This window comes from Megalobrama amblycephala, linkage group LG4, assembly GCF_018812025.1.
Source record: "Megalobrama amblycephala isolate DHTTF-2021 linkage group LG4, ASM1881202v1, whole genome shotgun sequence".
Taxonomy (NCBI): domain Eukaryota; kingdom Metazoa; phylum Chordata; class Actinopteri; order Cypriniformes; family Xenocyprididae; genus Megalobrama; species Megalobrama amblycephala.
Window position 1 is genome coordinate 31577389 of NC_063047.1, and position 15625 is coordinate 31593013.

At 33.4% G+C, this 15625-nt stretch overlaps 1 protein-coding gene across 1 annotated transcript; it reads right to left on the minus strand.

The window, feature by feature from the left end:
• Positions 1-8395: 8395 nt before the first annotated feature.
• On the minus strand, positions 8396-11758 carry sdf2l1 (stromal cell-derived factor 2-like 1). Its single transcript, XM_048188877.1, has 3 exons — positions 11484-11758; positions 9530-9726; positions 8396-9204 (listed from the first exon to the last, which is right to left on the minus strand). The coding sequence occupies exons 1-3, from the start codon at positions 11659-11661 to the stop codon at positions 8926-8928; spliced, it is 654 nt and encodes a 217-aa protein (XP_048044834.1). The 5' UTR covers positions 11662-11758; the 3' UTR covers positions 8396-8925.
• Between the last annotated feature and the right edge of the window lie 3867 nt (positions 11759-15625).

Sequence of the window (15625 nt, forward strand, 5' to 3'; positions counted from 1 at the left end):
TATTTCCAAAACTGATGGTTATTTATTTATTTTTTTTATAAAAAAACCCCCAAGTGTAATTTAGCCTATTGGTTGCCTATATATATATATATATATATATATATATATATATATATATATATATATATATATATATATATATATATATATATATATATATATATATTAATTTTTTTTGCTAGAAAAAAAAGATGTATAAACGTTTTTTTTAAAAAATGCATAAGAACTTCGAACTTGGCCCACGTGTTTTAAGCTAGACCTTTAAAAGATTTCTCCTTTTTAGCATATCGAACATTTGTCATTGACCCGCACACACAGCGGCTCCACAATATAAGGTAGGCTTGAGACTCACCGGTCTGAACTGGGTGTATGAGGAATGTTGCGCTACACACAGCAACGCGCATGCGCAGCGTACTATATAGCATACTGAGGCCTACAGCTCCTCTCTTCTCATGATCCCAGTTCAGCTCTGAGCTAGTGGGCTTTGAAGCTTCAAGCTTCATATGAGGGCACCTTCAGGTGGTAAGTTTTTTTTCACTTGCAGGTTTAGTAGCGCGTTCTATATTCTTATGCAGAACTAATATAGATTTAGAATCGCCATACGAATTCGTTGTTCTAAAATAGAGCGTGTTTGCATAGTACAGGCTGTTACCTCACAGCGTGTAACGTTCTATTACAAGACCACTACTGGTCAGTGTGGTCAGCTGATACACTCACAAATCGTTCGTATCTTTTAGGGTGTCGTTTTCTCGCCCTGTTGTCTTGATTCAACATTTTCACTGCATGAAACCTGATTGGTAAATTGTTTAACGTGTTTTATTACCGAGGGGGGCAAGTAAGATCATGCATGTGAGTTCAATGTGAAATTCCCAAAGGAGAAAAAAAACATCCTGTTGGAGCATGTCGTTAACTCCAAGGCAGAAGCTGGTATGCGTGGAATTGCAGAGCACCAAGACTGCTTTTGGACGCAGATAACCAAAGGGCCTACAATATGCTTTCCAGTCAGTGTTTCTCATATCTGAAAATCCGTGTCAGTACACAAGCGTGTCTTTGGAAGAATTGATGAATTTATTGATGGCATGCGTTTTTTTGGTCATTAGTTATCTTGAGAAGATGATTGTTTTTAAGTATAGCTCATTTAAAATGCCAGATGTGCTGAAAATGGTGTTTGAAAAAAAAGAAAAAGAAAAAAAAAATGTCAGCAAGGTATACATGCATGAGAATGAGAATGTATTTTTGTCTATATGATTATAAATAGTCTTAATTTTTTTACACAAAGATTCAATTTCATTAATAAGGATGAAAGCATCTCTTATTAGTTTTGCTAGAACATCTTATAATAAATGATTTCTTTAGCAGGAAATAAACTAAATTTAATTCTGCTTAAATGAAATGAATATTGAAATGAACAGCATTTCATTTGGCATCATAAAGGCTGGTTTGTGTGTAGGCTGTTCCTCGCTGCATGTGAAGGGTCAGATGTCACAAAGAGGTTTGCGTATCATGTGTTGTAGAGCAGGAACCATTTTCGGTCTCCCCATTTAGGGATTCAAACCCCTAGATATTGTGTTTTGCACAGCCGTGTTATCTTTTCCCTAAAGTGCTGTGCGATTATCATGATAAATGCATCTTGCAGGCGAGACCCTATCAATATTGCCTCTGCTTTTTTCACTGTTTATGGAGTAGTGCAATATTGCTTATAGGGTCTTGACTTTAAGGGTAATCTGCAATTTCAGGAACATTCAAGAATTTCATTGTCCTTTGTCATTTTTATTAAAATGTGCAATGATTTTATGCTGAGGCTCAACAAGATCTCAATCTCTCAGTCAATCTTTTTTTTTTTTTGTGGAGAAAGAATGGGGTTTTGCTGCTCTAAACAATTTCATTTGAAATAAAATAAATAACACCTGTTTAATATTAAAACAAAATGGCCCACAAACATTTCGTTGTGGTTGTAGATAGCTTGCTTTTAGCAGAGTAAACACTTGAGTGAATCATGCACTGTAACAATGATTACATTTAAACCTTGTCTAATATGAATTATGTCATTATGTCAGAGAACATGCTGTCCTTTGCGCAGCCGAAAAATGACTAATTTTAAGCAACACTAATAGACTCGGGCTATACTTTATTTTATTGTGCATTCTAAAGCAGCTTTTTTGCCAGGTCAATGTCTTTAGAAAGAAACATTTTTATTTGTATTCTTTCTGTGTTTTTGATAATACACATTTTGTGCTGATCATGCTGTTACCTTCCCAACCTCTCAGGCCAGGGGAAATAAACAATTCAACACTCATATTTCAAAAGTTACTAATCTCATTGGCTTCTCTATTGGCCATATTTATCTAAAATTGTTAATGTCAAGCCAACTGTTTTGCAGATTTTATGATTTCCAAAAAATACATGCTTGAGTGAAAAACTGACTATTGACTTGGGGTTGTAACGGTACATGTATATCACGGTACGGACATCACGGTTCAGTGCATGCAGTCACACGACAAATACAGTCAGTCACTGGCGATCCACACTCCAATCCAGAAGGGGGCGCTTATGGTAATGCAACACTGTTTGCTACCAGAAAAAGCGCAGAAGAAGAAGAGACGATGATGGTATGTTTACATGTAACCTCTCAACCAGTGTTTCAACTGTGGAAAGATATCAATAAAAGAGCTATTGAATAATATCTCACGTAGCATTACATTTTCCTCAGGCATTTATTTAGTGTAGATAGCAATTAGTTCACTAGAGAAATTAACTCTAGAGAATTGCATTTCGTATATATGCACTATTTACTTAACCTGTTAGTAATGTCTTGATTTATTTAATGTGTTTAAATACATTTGACATGAAAACAAGTTCTGACAGCCACTGTGTAAATTATTATATTTAAAAATGAATTGGAGTGGAAAATTAACTTTATAATTAGATTTAGAAGTTAATGCAAAATCTTCCTTATGTGCAATTTATATGTTTGTTTGTTTTTTGAGTGTTGATTATTAGGTCTATCTAAAAATGAATAGCAACTGAATTTAATAATTTGGACTCTGTTGTCAATTGTAAACGTATGTGTAAGTAAGGGCTCTCTATATAGTTTACAGCATTAACAAAGATATATATATTTTTTTATCCTTGATAAAATTTTATTTATAATTGAATTTATTTAAACCGAGATACACATTTGTTCAAAAAAAAAAAAGTTTAAGAAAAAAAAAGCAATTTTATCTTTTAGTTTGAATTGCTGTACAGCTGTACCGAACCGTGACTTCAAAATCGAGGTAACCGTCATGTTTGTGTACCGTTATACCCTACTATTGACAGCTGAACATATCAACCGAATATCCTTTATTATAATACGTTAAATGCTCAGACGTGGTGCGTTTCAACCAACCATGCAGTTCAACATTAAATCAATGCAAAGCAAATGAAATGCAACATTTCATTATGCGACTGGTTTGTATGAAATTCTAGCTCTCTATGTGGTTTCAAATTGTTATAATTTAGTTAATGTCATCGTGATCCAATAATCAATAGGTTAACCTTGAGTGCGTCTGTGTATGCAGTATTATGTGGAAGCTGTGTAGAGGTCTGAAAAATGGCCATTATGAAAGGGATGGGAAAGCATTTCTTGTATTGAGACTGGCAGGTGCATCAAAGGCTGTTGAATGAGCATTTTATTGTTTAGACCTCCTGAAATAGCTTGCAAGTATTTGGCTATTTAGCAAACAAAACCTTCTAAATAAAAGTTTGTGGTAGAAGAATGAGATTCATGATCTGTTTGTGTGAGCATGTTTTTGATCCCCTTGTTTTCCTCAGTGCTTGCTGTCTGTTGCCTGACACTCTTTCCCTGTTGCACTACTGTGGGAGCTGCAGCTAGCAGTGCAATAATGAAAGGGCATCAGTTCACTGGACCAGACCACCAAACACACACACGTATCCCTTATTTACCAGAAATAACATGCTTCTCCTGCATGGTTTAATGAGCTGAGCCACTAATCTGTCCGTACCTTTGATGTTAGTTTCATTATGATTGGCTTTGTACATTACCAGTCTTCAATAAAAGAAAATAATGCATTAAATAAGTAAATGTGTTTTTTTTCTTCTTTCATTTAAATGCTGTTTAAAAAATATTGCCTGTTTGTGAAATTAAATTGCATTTTATTTTATTTTTTGAATGTGTATGGCAGCAACTCATACAATATTTTATTGTATTTTCAGAGATGTCAGACTATCCATGACAATTTTTACTTGCATTTAACAGTATTTTACCTTGTATAGATATATACATACAGTATATGAGATATGTTATAGTTGCTTGACAATATTTATGATTGCATTTTATTAATTCCCAGTTTTATTCTGATCTTGTATCTCCAAATGCTTGTTGAATATCTACACTCTTTTTATCCACTATATGTGTGTGTGTATGTGTGCGCGTGCATGTTTATAGGATTTATAAGGACACAAATTTGTGTAATGACATGGGTATTACACTGGTATTACAATGTAAACGTGGTTTATGACATTTTCTGAGTCCTCGTAATTAAAATGGCTTGAAAATACTAAAAATGTAAAAATGCATACGCTTTTCTGTGATGGGTAGGTTTAGGGGTTGGGTTAGTGTAGTGGGATATACAATTTGTACAGTTTAAAAACCATTACGCCTATATGGAATGTCCTCATAAAGGTAGACCAACATAAAAATCTTTGGCTTGAAAATGGACAAACCCAGCGATTGGGTTAAATGTTTGCCCAACCAGCTGGGTAGTTTTAGTTAACTCAACTAAAATGTACTTTATTGCTTGCTTAAAATGAACCTAAAATATGTTGGAAATGAACATTTATTAATAAGTTTAATGAAAAATAATTAAACAATAAACATTTATTAAATTGCTTATTAATAAATGTTCACCTTTTGATTAGTATTGTTGCCTCTAGTAATTATGTGTCTGATTTTTAATTTCCAACCCCTTTTAGGTTCATTTTAAGCCGGCCATATAGTATTTTTAAATAACAGATGAGTTGAATAAAACTGCCCAGCACTTTGGGCAAACATTTAACCCAACCGCTGGGTTTGTCCATTTTCAACCCAACTTAGGTTGTTTGTAATAAAGTGTTGTGTGTATGTGAGTGTGTAATTGTGTGTGAAATTAAACGAATAAACACTCTTTTTAAAATGAATTTGCATGAATTTACTGCTAATATGACAAATTATATCTATTTTATCCTTTCTGTATTCCTGAAATTGCCATGAGGATAATTCTGCATTCAAGGTGACTTCCTGAAGGCAAATTTCAGATCCAGTCACTCTGCCCACAGAAGTGGTTTAGCGTAATATTGCGACCACAGACACTTCAATTTCCTGGTCACTCGCACGGTCAGCCCTCGATCACCTCTATGTTGTAACCTAAATGCTTGTCCTCTCTTGAGTACAATGTTCCCCCCCCCCCCCCCCCATAGCTCTTCACTTGACCCTGTGAGGAGTGAGTTTTCATGGCTACCCTATCCATGTGGATACTCAATCCAGCTATTAATTTAATTATGACTAGTGCAATAGAGAGCTTGAGAAATTATGTTTTTGAGCTATTTAAATCATGTGGTTCTCCTTTGGTGCATTATGGCACTGAATCAAGATACGATGACAGCACTGTAATATTGACAACCAGTTAACAGGTTCTCTTTTAATATGTTGAGTAGTAACAATATGTCGACAAACAGCTGCAATTAATGTAGTAGAATGGACAATGAAGTCACATTCAGCGCAATGTATACAGATAGACGTGCCATGCATAATAGGAAGATAATAAAATCAAGGATCTTTAATACAGATTCAGCTCAGTTTAGCTGATAAGTAGCATTATCACGTTTAGAAGGTGACTGACTACTTGCTGAACTACCCAAACCTTGTGTTGTATTATGTCGCCATCTTCTGGTGAGACAAAATAGGATTAACTTCAACCCGCTATGGAAGCCCCTTTCAGCCACACGAGGAAAATATCATGCTTTGGTAAATCTTAATTATGAGATTAAATGGTCGAAATTGTGACATAAGTCATAATTTTTTACTTTTTAAGTAGGACTAGCATGTTTTTCTTATGTGGCGGAAATGGTCTTTCATAACCTGCTGCAGATGCAAGTGTTTTTCAAGCTCAAATAGGCTACTGAAATTAAAATAATAGGTCTATCTTACATTTAAAGATGCTTGACTACTCAAATATATTTCATTGATAAATCACAAACAATTAGATAATGCTTAAGATGGTTCAAAAATGGGCTAAAGCAATATGCATAAAAAAGGTTTAAATATATAGCCTACGTTTTATGAAACTTCTTCTAATTAGGCCTACTATAATATGTTGAGCATCGTGTTGTAATGTTATTTTAAGTGTTAAGCCTTTTCACATATTTGTCTCTTCAAACAGTTTCTGCTAAAATGCAGGTAAAGTGGGACACTGTTAATCATCTAATCAGCTTAATGATCATTATGTGTATATTCTTGCATTACTAAACTCAGTATTAAGATCTTCCTAAACTAGAAAGGGGTGAGCTTTGGTCCTGACATCATTCAGGGGGCGTGTCATATCCACAGATCAATACTATAGAGATCAGTGGCCATACTTCATGTGGACAGCAGTGATGGGAAACACTATGGTAAGTGAAATGACAAAACTTATTGAGGCGAATCATAATTCAAATATTAAAATTTACAAATGGTAAGGAATGAATAAGCCACGGCATCAGTCAGTGAAGAGGTTATAATGGTTGAAATACCCTATAAAAATGCAAAAAAAGTTAATTTAGATAGTTAGGCCTATTTGGTTAGTCTGCATGTTACTGATAACATTTATAGATGCACATTTAATGTTGTACTTAAACTAAAGGTGTTTGAGAACATTTCAAAGCAATTTTTTTTTTTATTAGGCTATGTCTTAATATGTCTGTCTGTAAAGTGCTGTGGAGATTTTTGGCAATTACATAGGCTAATAATTTTATAAAAGAGTAGAACAACTTAGGCTATCACCCTTACAGTTGCAGGCCCTACAGTAAAACTATCAATTCACATTTACATTTATTTGTATGTAAATGTGAACTGAATCATAGTTTATCATTAGAAAAAGTGTACAGCCTGTACTCACCCTTGCAGGCCCTACAGTAAAACTATGATAAATTGATATAAAATCTCCCTCAAACAGCGTAAGAGGCTTTCAGAATCTTCCATTTTTAATGAAAACATTTAGGCGAAAACATGTTGAATTTTTGAATTTCAACCTGAAAAAAAAAAAAAACTTATTTATATAAACAATAAATTGCTTATACAAATAATAGATCCCGCATCAGAATGGGGTGCGTTTCCCGAAAGCATCGTTGGTGAACTATGGTCGTAAGTCCCATTGAACTCTACGGAACTTGCGACCATAGTTCGCTTTGGGAAACGCAGGTGCGTTTCCCAAAGCGAACTATGGTCGTAAGTTCCGTCGTTACCAATAGAGTTCAATGGGACTTGCGACCATGGTTCACCAACGATGCTTTCGGGAAACTCACCCCAGGCTAGTTGTTTCAACGTTTTATTAAAGGGATAGTTCACCCAAAAATGAAAATTGTGTCATCATTTAGGCCTACTCACCCTCAAGTTGTTCTAAACCTGTATACATTTCTTTGTTCTGCTGAACACAAAGAAATATATCTGGAAGAACATATTAACCAAGCAAATCTCGCCCCCGCTGACTACCATAGTACCATACCATTCGCCCCCCATGGAAGTCAACGGGGGGCGAAATCTGCTTGGTTACAAACTTTCTTCAAAATATCTTCCTTTGTGTTCAGCAGAACAAAGAAATGTATACAGGTATAGAACAACTCGAGGGTGAGTAAATGATGACACAATTTTCATTTTTGAGCGAACTACCCCTTTAACAAATTGTAATAATTAACTGTCAGTTTAACTAAATAATTATTTCAAAACAGTAGTTTTTAATTTGGTAATACAGAAGTTCAAAGTTTTGTTATTGGAGCTTACTGTATTCCAATATGTAGCGGTTAGTCAGTTACCTCACTTTCCGTCTCACGTTTCATAGCGATATTCCCTTCTTCTCAATCTACATGCAGCACTTGTCAAGACTGTAGCTAAATACTGCCCCCATTTGGATGCTGTGTGTCATCTTTCATTTGGAAAAAGAAATAAATGACACTTGCCATCACCTTCAAAGGTAATAGCAATGGTCATTTCAGAGTATAAACCTTCATACAGTTTAGATAGTGTGCAGTATTTATAATTTAAGATCTTAATACTGTACGATTGACAGGGTTCAGAAATTATTCACATGCATAATTTTTTAAATTGTATGGATATTTAAACCATTATATTTGTTATTTTAAATGAAATAAAAACTTAAATACCTATGTTTTCAAAAAAATTTATTTACGCTTTCACCAAATTATGTACATATTGGGTCATATACAGTATGAGGGGAAAAACAACTACTGGGAATTACACTTATATAGAAAACAGAAACAGTCATTTCATATCTTTCCCACATGTGCCCAAAAACAGTATTAAACAGTTATTGTTCCATTTATCATCCAACCTAAATATAAATAATACAAACACACAATTTTTTGGCCCAAAATCCTGGTTTGTAATGTAATTTTATTCCCTTATGTGCAAAAAGACAAATTCCAATTATAAGAAATCTAGTAAAACAATCCTTTTCGTCTTTTTTTTGTCTGTGATGTGCATTTTGTGGGTGAATTTTGTCTCAGAAACAGATGTGAAAAAGTGACAAAATTGCAACACGCATATAAGAGTTTGACCAATAAATGTAAAACTTTGAAGAAACTGAAAGTTTAAATATAGAGAGGGTTTCACAGCATGTGTGAGTGGAGTTCTCAGTTGTACAGTGTTCTCACTACGATAATGTAGCGGCATCATCAGAGCTCGTCATGGTGCACGGGATCACTGCTGGGCTGAATAAAAACCCCCTCCATCACTTTCCAGTAGTTATGCTGATTGGGTGAGGGCATTCCATGGACCTCACGCTGGCCTCTGATTGGATGACCATACTGCTCTCCGGTAACACTGAGGAAAACCTCAGTGCCGACGTGTTTAAATCGCACCGCGTCGTCACGTTCCCAGTATGTTTCGCCGCACTGAACGGTCCATACATCTAAATCATCTCCTTCTCCGTTTTCGCCAAACGCACTCACTTCCTGTAAACACAAAACAGTTATGCGTTATGCTCTACAGTTATAATGGAAATATAATTCAAATCAAGCCACCTGAACATGTAGGTTAAAGGTGCAGTAAGTGATTTCTGAAAGTGGATCAGACAGAACACCAAAACACACTTCGGCAGTAAGGGGTGTGTCCACTCATTATGGGGGAGGTGCCTGTGTTGCATAGCATGTTCATGAATTTGGGGGTGGAGCTATCAAGATATGGGTGTGATCCTTTTGGGTAGGGGTGTGTTTGTTTTGGTGATTTCAAATCACTTACTACACCTTTAAGTTAGGAGAGTATATTGTGTGGGTCTACCTGGTTGTTAGACAGCGGGGAGCTAAAGTGATGCGAGTGTAGGTTGCGTCCGGTCTTCATGTGTGTAATTCGGATGGCCTGTCCGCATCGAATGGGCACCCCGCGCTGACAAACGCTGTCTGGTTTCCCACGGATACGCCAGTAGCTGTTGGCATCGTCGGCTGAATCCACGCCTGTCACTGATTGCTGGCCACTACCTGCAGAGTATCGTGTGAACAATGTTTGGTCGATTTGAGGATGTATGTATACAGTACATCTCAATTGACTCTCTATTCATTTACCACTCTATTTACATAGTACTCAGAGAATGTAATTGTACCTTTTTATAATACATTTAAAAACAAACAAACATGATATTAACATATAGTTCATAAATAGTTATCAAATATCACAAAAACATTTTATGTATTTACATTCATTTTTTTGTTATATTATAATTAGTTATTGTTAGAATTATAAGTTACAGAAGTTTTATTAACAGTATCATATCTTGAATCAATTATAAAAAAAATTTCTAAATATCTGGATCCGCCAGAGATTAGAATAATTAATTAATATTATTTTTCATTATTATTCAGCGTGGGCTATTTTGGTCAATTTCTGTATAGACACATATAGATAATTATACATTTTTATTTATATACATTTTTAATTGTACAGAATTATACACAAATTTCAACATTTTTACCTAAAGAACTGCTAAAATATCTGGATCCACTGAGTGAAATATCAATTTATTATGAATAATTTCTATTATTATTATTATTATTAATAATAATTTATATATATTTTTTATTATCCAATGTGCAGGTATTCTGTTTTTTTTTTTTTTTTTTTAGATACATATAGAAAATTATGCAAACATTTTACCTAAAGAACTGCTAAAATATCTGGATCCGCTGAGTAAAATATAAATGTATTTTATTTAACCTTTACTTAACCAGAATAAAAAAACTCTTTATTTTTATCTCTTTATGTATAATCTCTTTTGCAAGAGGGCCTGGATTACTATTGTTTATATAATTTATATAATTAATAATTATAATAATAATAATAATAATAATAATTAATTAATATTATTTTTCATTATTATTTTGGTCTATTTTGGTCAATTTCTGTATAGACACATATATATAATTATACATTTTAATTTATATAAATTTGAATTATACATAATTATACACAATTTCAACATTTTTACCTAAAGAACTGCTAAAATATCTGGATCCACTGATATATATATATATATATATATATATATATATATATATATATATATATATACACACACACACACACACACACACACACACACACACACACACACTTGAATACATTATATATAGAAGAAGTCTTAGCTAAAAGTTAAATTTCAATGAACATTTCTAACTTTGGATACAGTTACAGTTAATTTGCCAGATATTAGCCCTATAGCGGGGCATGTTGTCACAAGATATGTTTTGTTAATAGTACAATTTTAAAACATGTAAAAAAGAAAAGCAAACCAACATTATAAAATAATCACGTAACTTCAGACTAAGGAACTCAAGCCACTCGAAGGAATACCACAGTATTACCATGGCAGCTTTGTTTTAGTATATTGTAGTGCACCTGTCGTCATGATTACATGCATCCTTCAGCTAAACATAATATCATAAAACGCAAAAATAAAACCACTGGGAGCTGAATGAGAGTCTATAAAAGGCTTTCGTTAAGGCAGATACAGTATTTACTGATCACTGACGGGAAATATTACTAGTCATCATTAGCTTCCTGGCTAATGCATGCATGCACCAGCTGCTATTGCACTAAGCACAATAATATAATCAATATAAGTGAAATAAAAGATTAAAAAGGGGAGGTTAAATGGTCGGCTACAACATAAGCATCCTCTGTGGGCTGCGTTAACCAAATTGTTAAAGTTCATCCTCATACTGATAATCCACAGTTATACCTGATCCGTATTTGACATCATGCGAGTGAAGTCTGACGCTGTGCCGTGTGTTCATCAGCTTGACCAGAGATCCGCATGTCACGTAACTGGAGTCCAAGTCACGAGCGCCGCATTGGACAAACATGAAACATACTAAAATGAAATCCAGAAAGACGGACAGAACTCTTAATGGTCCCATTGTTACAGCTAGTGTCTATGTACATCACAGAAAAATGGATACGGAGAGCCCCATTCAAACGCTGACACGCTTTCTAACCAATCGCATCATGACAAGTCCGAAAACAAGGAAGTGATCCGCGCGCACACTCGGAAATCAGTGATTGGTCGAGGATGATGTGACGTCTCAAAATAATAATGAAGGTTACATTATACAGTACTTAACAAATACATCTGAAAGTACTTCATAATATTTATGTTAGTAACTATACTTTATCAGAATTTATGGATATTAATGAAAAATGTTCATTTTGTTCAGATCAGCCAGAAAGAATTCTACATCTTTTTTGTGTTACCATTCCAAAAAATTCTGGGAAGATTTGTCTATTCATATTCTACAGAAGTCTGGTTATAATTGTGAATTAACATCCAAAGATGCCATATTATATTTTGAATCAAAAATCCATCTGTTAATTTTATGATGAATCTTATGATTTTATTGGGTAAATTTAATATTCATAAAAGTAAAAGAAATAATTCTAAACCCTGTTTGAAGGTCTTTATGATTGATTTTCATTTTTATGTTGAGTGTCTCCAATATATTGATAACAAAAATGTAGAGATACACTTTTATTCGTCAAAGAATTGAAGTTACTTGAAAATTTAACTGGTATTTTCTTTTTCTTTCTTTCTTTCTTTCTTTCTTTCTTTCTTTCTTTCTTTCTTTCTTTCTTTCTTTCTTTCTTTCTTTCTTTCTTTCTTTCTTTCTTTATTTTTATATATATTTTTAAAATTATTTATTTATTGTATTTATTTTCTTGTACAATGTAAACCCATTTCTTTAAATGCAGTATCTTTTTGGATGTCATGTTAAAAGTGTAATTGTTCTATGTTATGTCTTAATGTCTAATAATAAAAAAATATATATATATACAGTACTTAACGGATCATTAATTCACATTTAATTAGTTATAAGTATCACAAATATTTTATTCATGTATTTGACTCATGGATATTTACACATAATTGTTATAAGTTACTATTGTAAGTTATATTAATGGCATCATATCAAGAATCAATTATGCAAAATGTTTTTTTCCCTAAAGAACTGCTAAAATATATGTAGTTAAATATCAGTTTATTGTTGTTGTTGTTGTTGTTGTTAATCCAAGGTGGATTTAGCTTGTTTTGATCAGTTTATGTAGGCTACATATTGCCTACTTTGAAGTCTTTCAATTCAATTAGGTCTAACATTTCCAATGTTAGACACACATCCTTGTTTAAACTACTTTGTGGGGTCCACTAAGCTAGTAAGATGAGGAATTTATAACATTATGGGGTCCTTTAGTCGGACCCCACAAAGACAACATATTAAAAGTCATATATTTTATTTGACCAAATCTTAAAAGTCACTATAGTATAGCCCTTCCCTACACCTAAACCTACCCGTCACAGGAACCTAACGTAATTTTAACATTTTTATATATATAAAAATGTTTCTTAAGTTTCTTATATATATATAAAGGATGTTTTAAGTTTCTATTAGAACATTCTGTATCTTTTGTACTTTGTGGGGTCACACACACACACACACACACACACACACACACACACACACACACACACACACATATATATATATATATATATATATATATACCAACATGCACTGTAACACAAATTTCAACAACAATTACTGGAGTAATTGTTGTAAAGAGACCTGCACTGTAAAAAATGACCGTGATTTTAACAGTAAAAGACTGTAAAAATGCTGCGGTGAAAAACTGTCAATTGGTTTACAGAAAGTTTCCGTACTATATATGGTGAATAACTGTAATAGATCTAACGGTACATTTAATGTAATTTTATGGTAAAATACCGTTAAATTCACAGTTTTTGGAAGTGAAAAATAACAATTCATTGTAAAATTGTAAAACAGTGAAAAACCGTAAATTGACATTCCCACAATTCCCTGCGTGACACTTCACATTTGATATATTTTCGTTGAAATAACTCTGTTTCTTCTTAGTTTTTCTCATTTTTTTCTAATCAGTTATGTACATTAGGGTTTGTTACATCTAATGTTGTTAAATTAATGTTTATTGCATTTTTAAAATTTCATGCATGTTACCATGATGGTGTTTAGTGTGTGTGTGAATGACACTGTGTGCACCTTCTATATGTTAGTGTTGTCCTCTTCAGCTTGTGGAACTTTGATTCATCATGTGACTCTTATCACCACTGTGTTTGGTGACTGTCAGTGTATTATAAAGGTAGAAAACAGATATTAGTACTTCATCAGGTTGGTAAATTAACATTATATCAGTTAATGAAATATGTTATTTTACCGTAAATTTAACAGATTTTTTTTTTACGTTGCTACTGTATTTTTTACGGTAAAGTTCTGGCAACCACAGCTGCCGTTTTTTTACCGTAAATTTTACTGGGAATTTTTCTACAGTGTGCAGTTTCTTTTTAATCAATTGTGAAATTTACCAGCAGTTTTGGAGTGAAAATGGTTTCTACACATTTTTTTTTTTTCAGCGTGTGACAACTGATATCAATGTGATAACCTGCACAGTTCAACTATTTGGTTAAAATGTACCGGATAGTTTGTTTTTATTGTATTTTATTGTTTTTATTATATTTCCCTTTGCTTAGCCAAAGACTGTAAATTGTAGTCATAATTTAAGAGTACTTTTGAACTAGTTGTTTGAAACCAACAGTACATAAGCACTACAAATCAAGAATTTTTGCAATTGGACTTTAGCCTCAAAACAGAGAAACTGAGATATAGCACTCATGACAGCTGTGTGACAACTAGCCCCGGTCTCCACTACAGCTTATTAAAGAATCAATTTCCACAAGGTGGCCTGTTCCACTGCTATGTAAGAAATCACTGTCAAGTGAAATTAAGCGCATGTTTATTTTACAAGGATTAGTCAGGCGGTTTATTTGTTTTCAGAGATCATGATTTTCCTGATGTTCAGCCTGTCAGTGATCCAAGCTTCACTCTCAGAAAAGGTCCAAAAGCTGTTGGATGGTGCCACTTTGCATTTCAGTATCTCAAAGGTACATATTGGTACCAAAAGTGTACATATTAGTACCTAAATGGTACGTATTAGAACTTTTTTAAAGGGTGCAGTGCCAGATTTTATACCATTTCTTTTCTGAGAGTTCAGTTGAATCCAAATCTTTGTCCCTCGTTTTTTTTTTATTATAAGAGCCATAGGCATTTTGTGTGTAACAAAAGCTAGACGTGAATTAAAAAACAGAAACAAAACATATTTCTATAGTTTCAGTGTTTTTAAGTGGAACATTTCAGCTTTCTGAATGTCATTTAACTCCCACTGTTTCCAGTAATCTGTTTTGTGTTCTTCTAACACATAATCTAAGTGATGCCATGTTATTGTTACGCTGTTATGTCAGGTGGCTGAATTAGAAACGCTTCAAGAACCAAAGATCATAAACATGATACTCTCTCTCTCCCATTCTCTCTCTCTCTCTCTCTTTGTGATGTTTTCCATATTTCTACACAAGGTTACGTGTCTTGGGAAAACATCCAAAAGCCTCCATAGACACGTAAGCAAAGTCACACCTGCTGCCTTAAGTCTGTGTACAAGGATATCATTCAGTTTACATTCATAACTTTGAGAGCAGCAAAATCCTGGCTCTGGTGAGTATGCCTATAACCTCAGAGATAACATGAAGTTTGAGATTTAATAATTAATATCTAAATTAAAAAACATAAATGTTTGCAATCTCTTTATTTCTCAAAATACCACATAGCCTATTTTTATCCAGTCTCTATTATTTCTAACACAAGGATGCATTTGAATATTAAGGAGTAGTTCATGTGAAATATTAAAATGAGGTATAGGCTACTTTGAGTATGGGAAATTCAAAAGTATATTATCTATGTATAAAAATTACTCTTAGAAAAAAAAGATTCAATAGGGTTCAAAATAAAACTAATTTTAATACAT